We start from the raw sequence: 13760 nt of genomic DNA, 5'->3' as shown, positions 1-13760 counted from the left end.
TTCAAATTTGATGGAATTTGTCCTGTGAGAGATTTGAAAGGGAGGCTAATGGAGCTGATTTTGCCTGAGGAATCACAATCAACTCCTTGCCATTTGCAGGGATTGGAGCCGGACCAACCTGGAGGAGACGGGGAGAGAGATTTAGCCAACGCGGCCATAATGGCGTTATCATCGGCCAAGACATGGTGGAGGAGGGTGGTGATTAGGAGGATTATGGAGGATTTGTATCTCTTTTTGTTCATTGGAGCGGTGGAGTTTTTTTCCGGTGGTGGTTGGTTGTCCCTCGAGTGAGACAATACAATTTTGCATGGTGGCGGAGTGTGTGTTGTGGATGCTTGAATTGAGGAGGACAGACGGAGCGCGCAGTTAGCCCGTTATTGTTAAATATTCCCGAATCCAAACAGACGCAAAAGAGGAAACGACGCCGTGTCTGTTTATTCAGTGGTGACCTGTCACTCTCTCCACGTGGCAAACCATGATTGGCACTTATTACGTTTATGCCCATAGTGGCATGGCCGCTATTTATAGATTAAGCTGGCGTTCATATAGGGGAAAATCATATGGAGAAACATACTTTTTCAATAATGAAACTCGTTTTTCTCCTTTTGGTATTTATTACATTAGGTAAATTAAATTTGAGCTCAATTTGGATGCAGTTTAGCTTTGTAATTTATTAATTTCTCTTATTGATTCCTTATTTTCTACTGATGTTTTTTATATCTATGTTTTTTATAAAAAATGTTGTTTGAGGTGAATCTGCTAAATGTTGGATGTTTAATATGGAATTATAATGTGTTTATTCAATTTTCGTTCTGTTTAGTTGCGGCAAAGAAATCCGGCGATGTAACGGAGCTGCAGATCGGTGTGAAGGTAAATTATTAGGAGTTCTGTTTTGTCTAAGTACGATCTTTTTTGTTTCTCTATACGAAAATGCTGAGATTATTAGTTGCAGAAGAAATATAGTTCATTGGTAATTTCACGAGTCCTAATTACTCAGTGTGGTAGAACTTCTGAATATGTTGGCTGCTATCTCTACGATTGACTAAAACACATAGTTATATTTGTTAGGGTTTCTGTAGTTGATTTTCAATTAGTTTGAATTAGAAAGGTCCATTCATAATTAAGTATCGATGTATAAATAATGGGGTTAAATTCAATGCCTTTGACAATCAGGTTTGGTTACAATATTGTTTTGATCCCTTTTTTTTTATTATTATTTTTTTTATTTTTGGTAATGTTTGATTAGCTAGCTCTTTATTTTGAAATATCTCTTTAATTATGTGATCATTGACATGGTTGAGTGTATATCTAGTAGCTGAAAACATCAAAGCCATATATTTTTCGCTGTTGATTTTAAATTTTTAACAACAGCAAAGGGATTCCATGATTAGATGCTGAGGTAATGTTGACTTGAAGTTCCCGCAGAGGTGAATTATTACACAGTATGACTTTTGGAGAAGTTCACTGAAGGTTAAAAAGAAGTGTTTTTGCTTTCTGGGACAACGTGATGCATGTATATGGTTACTTGTATCATTTCACGAGTTTCATTGTCCCCATAACTCACGTCAGAATTATGAATAGCAGCTATTTATAAGAAGAAAATAATGAATTTAGATTATCTCTTGCATATCTTTCACTAATCAAATTGTGTTTTTCTTGACATAATTTTGATATTATCTTTCACTGCGAAAGATCAATAATTCTATATTTGTTGAATATATTTCTCCATCCTCTTATTTCCTGTTTCTGTCTTTGCTCGTCACTTGTACATAACAATCTTGTTTCTGTCCTGCAGTATAAGCCTGCAACTTGTGAGGTTCAGGCTCACAAGGGAGATAAAGTGAAAGTACACTATAGGGTGAGTATAATAACTCTTCTTTTGTACTCTTTACTTTTATTAAAATCATAATATAAATCAATAATGCTTTCCTCTTTATCTCCTCTTCTTTACTTTATCTTGGAGGAAGTTATATCTAGTAGTTAGAGTATCAATTCCAAGGTTTTATGGATTATGTTCAGTATTCAATCTTATACCTTTTTTTTTGGGTATGTGAGTGATATTTTCTTTTCCTTCACTGACGTGAGTGCAATCTGCAGGGAAAGCTTACAGATGGAACTGTTTTTGATTCCAGCTTTGAAAGGGGTGATCCTATTGAATTTGAGCTTGGTAGTGGTCAAGTGATTAAAGGTATTAACCCATTACTCATTTTGTGTCATTCTTATTGTTCTACCCGTGCCTCCTTTTTATGCTATCTAGTGAATAAATAAAACTTGAAGAAAACACAATTGATCGGAATGTTTTTGTTGGGACTTGCTGTCCTTAGTTTAAAAGCACATCTTTTGTGATAAATTATTAGCCTTATTGCATCGTGGACATTTAGCCGTTTTTATCTGTTCAAGCATAGATCGACATTTATGCCTGTATAGAATTCATATGTGAGGATAGCAGATCAAACATGCAATATCACTTTAATATCAGCCCTCTAGTTTTATATAGGAAAATCTATGGAAAGTGGATGTTTTTGAACATCTCATGTAAAAGTTTATGCTATTAGAGAGGCCCCTCGTGTATTCATTTAAAATCCTGTCTCCAACGCACCTCCTCTTATTTGATCAAAGGTCTCACATGCCCAAATGCAAAAAATGTCTGTCTCCGAAACTATCTTTTTGCTTGGCTCTGATATATTGTTAACCATCTCATTTAAAAACTTAAGCTACTAGAGGAGTGTCCTCACGTGTTCATTTAAATCTTGTCAATTTCAAATCAAGTTGGTCACTGGAATTGCTTCGACTATTAAGTATGTGCCAAACAGGGCATATGCGAGTACTTGGTACTGCCCTTGGATAGTTCTGTCCCAACCCAATTTGAGGTTGGCTTGTTTGGGCCTAGCTGCTATTATCAAGTCAACATTCTCCGGGGCCCAATCCTTGACCACAAAGTTGCATCTTATTTATTACAATATTTTGATACCTAGCCCTTGTTTGAGCCCCATTTTTTTTTACAAAAAATGGGTTTCATAATAGTGATTTTTGGAGATTGTGTGGTTAGAAAATAGAAAAAGTTTAGGTTTACTTGTAAATCATTTTATTAGGAGAATGTGTGATTGAGAATGAGTTTAAGGAAAGTAACAGTTTGAATATCTAAAACAACAGGTCCACTGTGAAAGTTTCTTTTATTAAATCAAATTGCTGTGTTGCAGGATGGGACCAAGGGATCCAAGGAATGTGCTTAGGAGAGAAGAGGAAGTTGAAAATTCCTTCTAAACTTGGTTATGGCGATCAGGGTTCCCCGCCTACCATCCCAGGTAATCAACTCAATTGTTTCTTGACACTTGACTTCTTGCTAGAGTATGCATACTGGGTAGAGTATAAGGAGGCTAGATTATGAGCTGAATTTGTTAGTTTAGTTGCTTATATATTCTTTTGCTGTAACTCAATCGCATTGAAGCCTATTTCCTGCAATAATATTAGAATTCGCTACCTGTCATGCTACCATATTTACTTTTGCTAAATTGTTTAACACAAATGCCCAAGTTTTAACATTTAGAATGTTAAAAAGTTCAGTCACCTTCCGCCTTTGCTTCTGCGAGGTTTCTTAATCGTACTAATGTATATTCTATTCACTATTTCAGGGAGTGCTACACTTATCTTTGACACAGAGCTGGTAGGAGTCAATGGGAAAACATCCAATGGGAAATCAGATGACAGTGAACTGTAACTTAGGAGCCCTTCCTGTAGTTCCTGGTAGCCTTTGTTTACCAAGTAGACCAATATTTTGTTTGATTATTTTGCATTTCACGCTGAAACGAACAACATGTTGCTTACATTGAATTTTGTGTTTATTTAAGGAGTTTCTGTGTCTGATTTTGAAAATGGTCATATGATATTTGTAAGCACTGCTTATGCTGCCGTACATTGCAGTGAAATAAACTTTATTTTTCAGGCAGATTAAGAAATTTTATTTAGTCTTGGTTTGATCTCAATATTTTCAACTGTACATTCTTCAATAAAATAACATTAATAATAATATTATATGCAAATCTAAAACTTTTTCTTATTTTTTAATTACATATTCTCCATCAAAATATTATTTTAAAATGCATTTTTTTTAGGGGCAAAAATGGAGCTCAATCAGGCTTTTATTGTTATTTAAAAATGCAATTTTTGCAAAGAAATGTTCTAATTTACTTTTAATTGATTATCAACTACTAACGGTGAATAAAATGGGAAATGTGTTTATGTATTTGGATAATTTCAAGAATGTAAATTAAAATTTGTACAATTTCAAGATTAAGTGAAAAGAACTGATTATAACTAGACAATATATATATATATTGAACAAGAAAATAAGTAAAATCAACTTATATAAATAGCACATGGAAGTACATTTTAATTTAGGGTTTTGCTTAGTGTACATAATTTTTTGGACATTAAGATATTTCACGCTCACATGGGTATGGGCTGCTCGAATATTTTATTCGAGTGGATTTCATCTCATGTGAGTGTATGGATACTTTATTGTACAAAAAATTATGTACAAATAGTGTTATCCTTTAATTTATCGGAGAGCATTGTCACATTAGATGTTGATCCCCGATGAAACAAGATTAATTTTTCTTATTAACATCATATAAAAATAACTCGCCACAAATTAGCACAAAACGTCAATACCTTTAAAGTTTATTGTGGAAAACGTCCTCACCTCTCACTTTTTAGCATTTTTGCCCTTATTCCCATATATATATATATTTTTTTTTGCAGAAAATGTCATTTTCACCATTTTTTAATATAAAAGGACCAAAATACCCTCATATTTAAATAAAATCAAAAAAGAAAAAAGAAAAATAAAGAATAAATTAAAATCTTACTTCTGAATATTTTAAAAAGTGGAAGTAAGTCCAAATAATTATTAAAAAGTCTGATAGCACATAATGTCCCTACGTTTGGCCTATAGTATAAAAAATGTTCCCACATTTCAAATTGGTGAAAGAGACGTTTTCCGCAATGAAACGTAGAAATAGGGATGAAAACGCAAAAAAATTGAAACATAGGGACATTTTTCATAAGAAGTGTCAAATGTAGGGATTTTTTTTGCTATTAGGCCTTATTAAAATATTAAAAATAACAAAAAAACTATTTCTTTCTTCTCTTCTTCTCCAAATGGGACTGTTACATTAGAAGTGAAAAAACTTCGACCAACCATCACCCAAATCGTCGAATCTCCATACCGCAGAATCATCTGCTGATATTTTAAGACCATGAAGAGAGATGCGATCTCTCTGAAATAGGTGATGTCGTCAGTATTTACATTCGCAAGTTGGGTATTTTGGCTTACAATTCATAACAAATCTATTGCATGAAGGTTTCAAAATTAGATATTGGATGGTATGTGTAAGGGAAGTGAAAGTTTTTCGGTGGTATGGAAGTCCAGAAGTTTAGATGATGGTTTGCTGGAGTTTTTTGACTTCTAAAGTGGTTGGCCCATTTGGAGAAGAAGAGAAGAGAAGAGAGAGAGAGAGAGAGAGTTTTTGTTATTTTTAATATTTTAATAAGGTCTAATAGCAAAAAAATTCTACGTTTGACACTTCTTGCAGAAAAATGTCCCAACTTTTTAATTTTTTTGTGTTTTTATCCCTATTTTCACGTTTTATTGCGAAAAACGTCCCTTTTACCAATTTGAAACATAGGGATTTTTTCACACTATAAACCAAACTTAGGGACGTTTTATGCTATTAGACCTTTTAATAATTATTTGGAATCACTTGCACTTTTTCAAACATTTAGATATAAGATTGTTATTTATTTTTTATTTTTCTTTTCTTTATTTTTGGTTTTTATTTAAATGGTAGGGTATTTTGATCATTTTATATTGAAAAAATGGTGAAAAAGACGCTTTTCGCAAGAAAATGTGGAAATAAGGACAAAAAAATCAAAAAAGAAAGATGGAGATTTTTTCCACAATAAACCTTAAAGATGGGGACGTTTTGTGCTAATTACCCTATATATAATATGACACAAATTGGAGGAAAAATATAAAATCTGTAAAAGTTTTAATTAGAGATAAGAGTTTTAATTAGAGATAAAAGTTTTAATTATAGTAGAGTAAATTGTTAAGTAGTATAATTTGAAGGGGTTTTAGGTTAAAATGTAATGTTATACGTAAAACCTCAATGAAATGAAATTCTACTTCGGAATACGCCTATTGATTGCGCACACATACGGACATGCTCGAGTAAACCCTCGTAGAACTCTCCGGACCTTCCATTTTCTGTCACTTTTTAAGAGGCGAATCTAAGCACCACCCCTCTTCGTTATTGTAATTTTTGTTGTCCTTGTTGATCACGTTTTAGAGAAAAAAAAATGGATGATGATTTTGAGATGCCGCCACCGGAGGAGATGGATGACAGGGATCTGCCGGAAGACAGTTCCTACATGAAGGTTGGGGAGGAAAAGGAGATCGGAAATGAGGGATTGAAGAAGAAGCTTGTCAAGGAAGGGGAAGGCTGGGATACTCCCGAAAATGGCGACGAAGTTGAAGGTAAATCAGCAATTTGCTCATACTTCGCTAATTATTTGATTATGTTGTGGAAATGATGATGTTTGTGGGAAATTTTTCAGTTCATTATACTGGAACCCTGCTGGATGGTTCTAAGTTTGACTCCAGCCGTGATAGAGGGACGCCATTCAAGTTCACTCTCGGCCAAGGTAACTGGATTTTACGTGATCATATTTTTATGTGTTGAAAAAAATTGAAACTTGAGGTGGAAATTTTGTTTTAGATTAGTATTTCCTGTACCTATGCTTGTTTTGTGCTGATTTAATGTTAGAAGTTAGTATTAGTGTCTTAATATTTATTTTCAAATAAGATATACCTGCAAAATGCAAAAGATATTTTTTAAGTAGAACTATTTTTGTCACTACTGGGAAATGCATAATCATTTGGGGCATTTTAAGGTAATCCAGAATAAAGGTGTTATTTATGTATGTTACTTTATGGAACTTGTGGAAATCGAGTATCAATAGTACATGGCTGGGCCCTGATGTGCTCGAATGACTGAGGGGTTGGACTAAGCAGAAAACAATTATTTAACTGCAGGGGCGGACCCTGATATTGAGGGGTCAAAAATGAAAATTCAAAATTTTTTGAGCAACGTATCATCAATGAAAATAAGTCAATACGCTACTACAACTGTAGCTTACGCGCTTTCATACTCCGTAGCTAAGTAGCAGTAACCCATAGCAGGGGCGGAGGAGAGTTTTACTTTTATTTGATTTGTGCCGTGAGGAGAAGAGAGGAAAATTGGAAAAGAGAAGAGAAGAGGCGGTCTGGGAGATTGGGATTTGGGAAGATTAGAAGTCATAGAATTTGGGTTGGGTAAATGAATATATCGAATATTGATATAGTGCAATTGGATTTGGGCTTGTGGGCTGATCTGCAGATTGGAAATTGAGTAACTGGGTAGCTGGTAGGTAAGTAATTTAAAAAAAAAAACAAAGTCCAAATTTTTTGTCCCACATGACCCCATGTGGGTCCGGTCTGCCCCTGCTTAACTGGGTCCAACTATCTTTATTCTGTTTTTTTGCCAGAATGGTCAACTGTGTTTGGTTATATTGAGCATTTTTGTTCTTATTTTTCCTTTTTTTTTTTCAAAAAAATGTTATTGAATTCATGTCCCGCAATTTGATCTAATTTTGCCCCCATTTGACCCCCATTCTCCTTCTCATTCTTTCTCTCTCTTATTTTCAACCACACAATCTCCCATAAAATAATATTACACGCAAATAAAAAAAATTTCATTCTTTTTCAACCACATATTTTTCAAAAAACACTATTCCAACCATTAAAATTTGGAAAGAATGGGGGCCAAAAGAGGGCTTTATCTTTCTGATTCCACAAGGGCGAGTAGCTTTTTTGGGTGCTTCTCTAATTAATCACTTTCACATCCGATGAAGGAAGAGAGATGAAAGAAAAACATTTGAGTTGCAATCTAACGCTTCATATCACCAGATTGTGATGTTTTTGGTGGATTTTCTGATAAGATTATTGAAAGTTAAGAGAGGTGTATCTTTGATGTTTCATTTTCCTGAAATAGTTACTGGAGATGCTTTCTTGTAAACTTGTAGAGTACAATTACCTAAATTGTAGATGTTGGTTTTGGAAGGAAATAGATTATTCATTGTAGAATACATAACTGGATTGCAATTGATTTTGGTGACAAATAATATTTAAGTTAAAGGGGGAAGAGAAAGAGGAGGGCAGGGTGGTGGAGTAAATTGGGTTTGATCTGAACTAAATAAACGGGTAAAGATGGATGAAGTGTAAGTTTAAGAGTTTTGCCACTTGTGCATGCTTGCTACTACAAAGTTCAACATATGTTAGCTAGGTCAATGTCTGTGACCTTTGCTTCTATTATTTTTCTTAGTGCGTGTACATTCTTTTTTCATAAAGTTTATGTTGCAGTTGGTATGCCATTGACTGATTCTTCCCTTAAAAGCTTGGTGAGTAAGCGTATGACTTTCCATCGTGGCAGGGCAAGTAATCAAGGGATGGGACCGAGGTATCAAAACGATGAAGAAGGGTGAAAATGCCATTTTTACCATACCTCCTGAGTTGGCATACGGTGAATCCGGTTCTCCTCCTACTATTCCTCCAAATGCCACTCTACAGTTCGATGTTGAATTGCTGTCATGGGTTAGTGTAAAAGACATCTGCAAGGATGGTGGATTATTCAAGAAGATTCTTACAGAGGGAGAGAAATGGGAGAATCCTAAGGATCTTGATGAAGTGCTTGGTACATGAAGCACCCTCTTAAAAGTTGTTTAGATGATGATTCATTAAATTATTGTTAACTGTTATTTTATTTTGCAATTCAGTCAAATACGAGGCTCAATTGGAAGATGGTACCGTAATTGTGAAATCAGACGGAACTGAATTCACCGTTGGAGAAGGTAAAGTTTGAATTTATTTGGCCATGAAACAGTTCTGCTTATCCCTCTGTTTCTGAAAGTAACCAGTTGTTCAGGTCACTTTTGTCCTGCTCTCGCCAAGGCTGTTAAGACAATGAAGAAGGGTGAAAAGGCCCTTCTCACAGTCAAGCCACAATGTAAGAACCAATTTTGTAATTATTTCAACTCTAAATTGGAACTCAAATAACTCAGGGAGAGGTTCAAGTATATATGTTCTTTTTCTATTGCAGATGGATTTGGGGAGAAGGGCAAACCAGCCTCTGATGGGGCTGGAGCTGTCCCAGCAAATGCAACATTGAACATCACTCTGGAGCTGGTATCTTGGAAGACAGTTTCCAATGTCACAGATGATAAGAAAGTTATTAAGAAGACATTGAAAGAAGGGGAGGGATATGAGCGCCCAAATGAAGGAGCTGTTGTAAAATGTAGGCTTCATGTTATGCCCTTGTTTGTGCGTCATTAGTTAAAAACTCATTTTTTCTCAACTCATTTTCAATCACACATTTTCCCGATAAAATAATTTTGCACGTAAATCCAAAATCTTTCCTTATTTTTAACCATACATTCTCCAAAAACTTGCTATTATAAAACTCATTTTTGCCAAAAAAAATGGGGCTCAAAGAGCCTAAATCTTAGTGACTTTTATTCCTTTTATTTGTAAGCCATTTCTGTCTAATGATATCTTTTTATTTGGACCTGCTAGTGAAATTGGTTGGAAAGCTAGAGGATGGTACTGTCTTCATTAAGAAAGGTCATGGGGAAAATGAAGATGATCTTTTTGTATTCAAGACAGATGAAGGTATGCATATTGGAGCTTCTGCTTTTAATCTTCATGTAATAGATATGAATGTACTTGTTTTTGATCTTTGTGAATTTTTTGACAGAGCAAGTCATAGAGGGGCTGGACAGGGCTGTAATGACAATGAAGAAGGGAGAGGTAGCACTATTGACAATTACACCTGAGTATGCTTTTGGTTCATCTGAGTCTCAACAAGAGTTGGCTGTAATTCCTCCAAACTCGACTGTGTACTATGATATCGAGCTCGACTCTTTTGAAAAGGTCAGTAGAATATATTGGACCGTCATTTCTGATTTTATCCTCAGCCCTGGGATTGTTTACCCAACTATTGTTGGCATCTTTTAGGAGAAGGAATCTTGGGATATGAACACCCAAGAAAAGATTGAGGCTGCTGGTAAGAAAAAGGAAGAAGGCAATGTGCTGTTCAAGGCCGGGAAATATGTGAGAGCCTCCAAGAGATACGAGAAGGTAATAATTCCCAATGATTCTGATATCATTTGATTTGACAATGAAGTATTATATACCGCGGAATTGATTTCCCAAGCAACGATGCTTAGCTTATACCAAGTAGCAGTTGACGTGGTACACTACAATTGGTGGTGTAATTAGTTTTGTAACTAACCATTATCTCCCACTACCTATTGTAATGTTCTATGTTACCGGTGCTTAGGAGATAAGTCCTGTTATATATTGTGTATCTACTAGTCGTCTGCCTCACATGGGGGATTTTGAACTCAGGCTGCCAAGTACATTGAGTATGACACTTCTTTTAGTGAGGAAGAAAAGAAACAGTCCAAAGCACTGAAGATCACTTGCAATCTGAACAATGCGGCTTGCAAATTGAAATTGAAATATTATAAGCAGGCAGAGAAGCTGTGTACTAAGGTTTGCTTATTTCTTTTAATTCACCTTTCAACTAATGGATTCGTTTGTTTAATGAGGAAATTACACTTGTGAAGGTTTTGGAACTCGAGAGTACAAATGTGAAGGCACTTTACAGAAGAGCTCAAGCATACATGAACATGTCCGATCTGGATTTGGCCGAATTTGATATTAAGAAAGCTCTTGAGATTGATCCTGACAACAGGTGACGTTAGAACACGCTCCTTTTTTCAGCTTTTGAATCTCTAGTTATAGACATGGTTGTTGGAGGATTTATAACAATTTTAGGGTCTCCATTCCGCAATGGAAATAGGGACGTGAAGCTGGAGTACAAAGCTCTCAAGCAGAAGGAGAAGGAGTTCAATAAGAAGGATGCCCAATTTTATGGGAACATATTTGCTAAGATGAACAAGATGCATCCATTTGAAGCTAATGTAAGCTCGCGTGGCATTTCCATTTTTTTAATTTAAGGTCTGGAATATTTATAGTTTCTTACGTACGTTCGGTTAATGGTGCAGAAAATGGAAAATGGCGCATAGAGCAGAACCCACGAGTGTATTGAGTTTGCCATGAAATTAATTGCTGACCTAAATTTTAATATTCTTCTACTCTCAGAACATCTGTGTTATGTCATCTGATTTAAGGATTACATATCATGGTCGTACTCTCTGTCCCGTACNAATATTCTTCTACTCTCAGAACATCTGTGTTATGTCATCTGATTTAAGGATTACATATCATGGTCGTACTCTCTGTCCCGTACAAATTGTGTTCTTGAACATAAAAACGTTGATTCCTTAATATAAATTTCAATTTTCTTTGAAATTTTGAGATGAATCCTGCATATTTTATTATACAACTTTAATAGTGGATTGTTGCTTAGTACATTTGTGAAGAATGGGGCTGTCTGCCTGTCTCTTAAATAAATTCACTAGAATTTTTATTCAATCTGCAATAAATGGGTTCCCTATCTGAATGATTTTTCCTCTGACCGAAACTATATATGAAACAAACTAATTATAAAATATCCACATGAGCATGGTTATCTAAATAGTGATTCAGATGGTATTATTTTAAAAGGGAATTGATATGGAATTGTGTACAATCGTACTAGATTGGTGCAAGATTTGAAAATGAACGATTTTCGTTTGTTTCAATATAAAGAATGGAATCGATGTTGCTGTTCATGCCAATTTAAATGAGACATTCTACCGAGAGAATCCAATATTTAGAAGGGATTCATCTAATCATTCAAACTTTGTTTAGAATGGAGGTGGTTTGCCACATGGCACATCCACCCACCACGGACCCCCAATTAGTCCACAAAGTTATATTAGGAGATGCTAAAATTTTGCGAGTAGAATTTTCCAAAAAGTGTTAAGGAATAAACCTTTCTTCAAAAGAAAATTTAAAGACTAACATATGGAAAGTGACAATTTTCTTAATTGGACACCTAATGTCTATGAGCAACTAATGTCCTTTGATTTCAGTTAAACATCATGTCGTTGGACTTGGAGAAGGAATTCATAATCTTGTCATTTTCACACATCAATTTAGTTTTGATTTTTCTCCATCCAGCGAAGAATTTTAAATTTTGATCACGATAAAGTCATTTCAACATCTTATCTTTGGTTTTCAAATAACCGACTATTGAAAATGGATTCATTATATAATTAATTAGAAATTGATGTACCAATGGTATTTCCAATTACGCATGATAATTTTTTCACTCCTAACGAAAAACAAAGTGTACATGATAAAAAAACAAAAAAAAATGAAATAAAAGTTTGGTTCATTTCGGATTTTCAATTGTAGATATTAGAATCGAGAACCGGATGATTCTTGGTTCTAGTACCCAAAATAGTTTAAAACTTAGGACTGATCAGATTGAACTTGGTGATTAGGTTCCATAGTCCGCAATACTTTTTCGCCCCTAGGCTCTGCCATCCCCAAATAAGCCATAGTTTAACGTGTCCATGGAATGAATATTGAGTTTACCAAAGATAGGGGAGTTGAGATCCAATTGTGTTAAGATAGATCGTAAACATATATGGTTCTTTCCTCCATTAAATTTTGTCCATTTCGCAATTTTCTACCATAAAATGAAATTTGTTGATGTCTTAATTATCTTTTAAATATTTTTTTCCTTGAAATTTTAATTGTTATATTATATAATTTTTTATTGTCATAACATGAATCAATGAGAAAAACTATTTATCTACAGGATTGTTAAACATCAGTTTATGTAACAATACTCACTACCACAATTTATAATGAAGTTGGGGTGCATTTTTATTCATAAAACAATGTGATAGTGACATCGTTGCCACATGGGAGGGTGCTTACGGTTAAGACTAAATAGCATTCAATATCCAAATCCATTTATCAAATCGTTCTACACTAATTGTTGAGCTTAAATCTAGAAGATGAAAAAGTTTTTTAAAGAAAAAGGGACAGAGAAAATGCAGTAATGAGTAGAAAACATGTACTTTGTGTTAGCATGGAAAATACTATGGAGATGAGTTTCATTTATAAGTAGTTTCAGGCTGATCGTCAATAATATTTTACGATCCCTTAATCTCTATATCAATGTTCTCATGATTCTATCATCTCCAATAATGAGCATCAATTTGGTTATAGAGTAGAGGTGTAACGATGAAGAATAGCATGGGTCTTCAAGACGATCAACCCCTCGAGTCATATTTCTCAATGCACCGATCAATCGATGTCCTAAGAATCTTCAGTAGTTGGAAAAATTTCTGGGCAATTGATGATGTTTATTACTAAAACTAAACTGGCCGTAGAATTTTAGAGAAAAGTGGGTGTTCCTTTTTTAAAGATTTTCATGTTCTTCCAGTTTTAATCATTTGTATTTTCTTCATTAGTCACTTCATATAAAAATAATCATATAGTATTATATATATATATATATATAGTGCAGCTAAGCTAAGCTAAGCTTTATTCTTGCTGCTTTTCTTAGTCAATGACATAATAAACACTGAGAATCTATCAGGGGAAAAAATCTGTCCAAGTAGAAAGGTCCCAAGTTATTTTAAAATGTGTTTGAAATTGAATCATTTCTTTCTATATAACTAAGCAAGATATTAGAAAC

At 34.5% G+C, this 13760-nt stretch overlaps 3 protein-coding genes across 3 annotated transcripts in view; 2 read left to right on the top strand and 1 right to left on the bottom strand.

Moving 5' to 3' along the window:
- LOC111393773 (receptor-like kinase TMK4) overlaps positions 1–407 on the bottom strand; it is a 3664-nt gene extending 3257 nt beyond the window's left edge. Inside the window, exon 1 of the mRNA XM_023019470.1 lies at positions 65–407. Within this exon, the coding sequence (XP_022875238.1) occupies positions 65–242 (178 nt within the window). The 5' untranslated portion in view covers positions 243–407. The remainder of the gene's footprint in view (positions 1–64) is intronic.
- Positions 408–516: 109 nt separating this feature from the next.
- Positions 517–3983, top strand: LOC111393772 (FK506-binding protein 2-like). The gene is made up of 6 exons (XM_023019469.1): positions 517–624; positions 821–870; positions 1796–1858; positions 2098–2188; positions 3201–3305; positions 3633–3983. Exons 1-6 carry the CDS (start codon positions 561–563, stop codon positions 3716–3718), a joined length of 459 nt encoding a protein of 152 aa, XP_022875237.1. The 5' UTR covers positions 517–560; the 3' UTR covers positions 3719–3983.
- Positions 3984–6164: 2181 nt separating this feature from the next.
- LOC111393770 (peptidyl-prolyl cis-trans isomerase FKBP62-like) lies at positions 6165–11331 on the top strand. Its single transcript, XM_023019466.1, has 13 exons — positions 6165–6538; positions 6619–6705; positions 8532–8792; positions 8875–8949; positions 9024–9104; positions 9198–9392; positions 9671–9766; positions 9852–10027; positions 10112–10234; positions 10505–10651; positions 10726–10853; positions 10962–11082; positions 11167–11331. Exons 1-13 carry the CDS (start codon positions 6361–6363, stop codon positions 11185–11187), a joined length of 1689 nt encoding a protein of 562 aa, XP_022875234.1. The 5' UTR covers positions 6165–6360; the 3' UTR covers positions 11188–11331.
- Positions 11332–13760: the final 2429 nt, after the last annotated feature.

Source organism: Olea europaea, chromosome 4 (assembly GCF_002742605.1).
Source record: "Olea europaea var. sylvestris chromosome 4, O_europaea_v1, whole genome shotgun sequence".
In the NCBI taxonomy this organism is placed as follows: Eukaryota; Viridiplantae; Streptophyta; class Magnoliopsida; order Lamiales; family Oleaceae; genus Olea; species Olea europaea.
The sequence above is the reverse complement of the archived record's forward strand: the minus strand, read 5'-3'. Positions and strand labels throughout refer to the sequence as shown.

Coding starts and splice junctions, on each gene's coding strand:
- LOC111393772 (XM_023019469.1), top strand. CDS start 561: ATGGAGAAACATACTTTTTCAATAATGAAACTCGTTTTTCTCCTTTTG. Junction 625..820: donor TTTGGTATTTATTACATTAG/GTAAATTAAATT, acceptor CGTTCTGTTTAG/TTGCGGCAAAGAAATCCGGC. Junction 871..1,795: donor AGCTGCAGATCGGTGTGAAG/GTAAATTATTAG, acceptor TCTGTCCTGCAG/TATAAGCCTGCAACTTGTGA.
- LOC111393770 (XM_023019466.1), top strand. CDS start 6,361: ATGGATGATGATTTTGAGATGCCGCCACCGGAGGAGATGGATGACAGG. Junction 10,028..10,111: donor AGCTCGACTCTTTTGAAAAG/GTCAGTAGAATA, acceptor GGCATCTTTTAG/GAGAAGGAATCTTGGGATAT. Junction 10,652..10,725: donor CAGAGAAGCTGTGTACTAAG/GTTTGCTTATTT, acceptor ACACTTGTGAAG/GTTTTGGAACTCGAGAGTAC.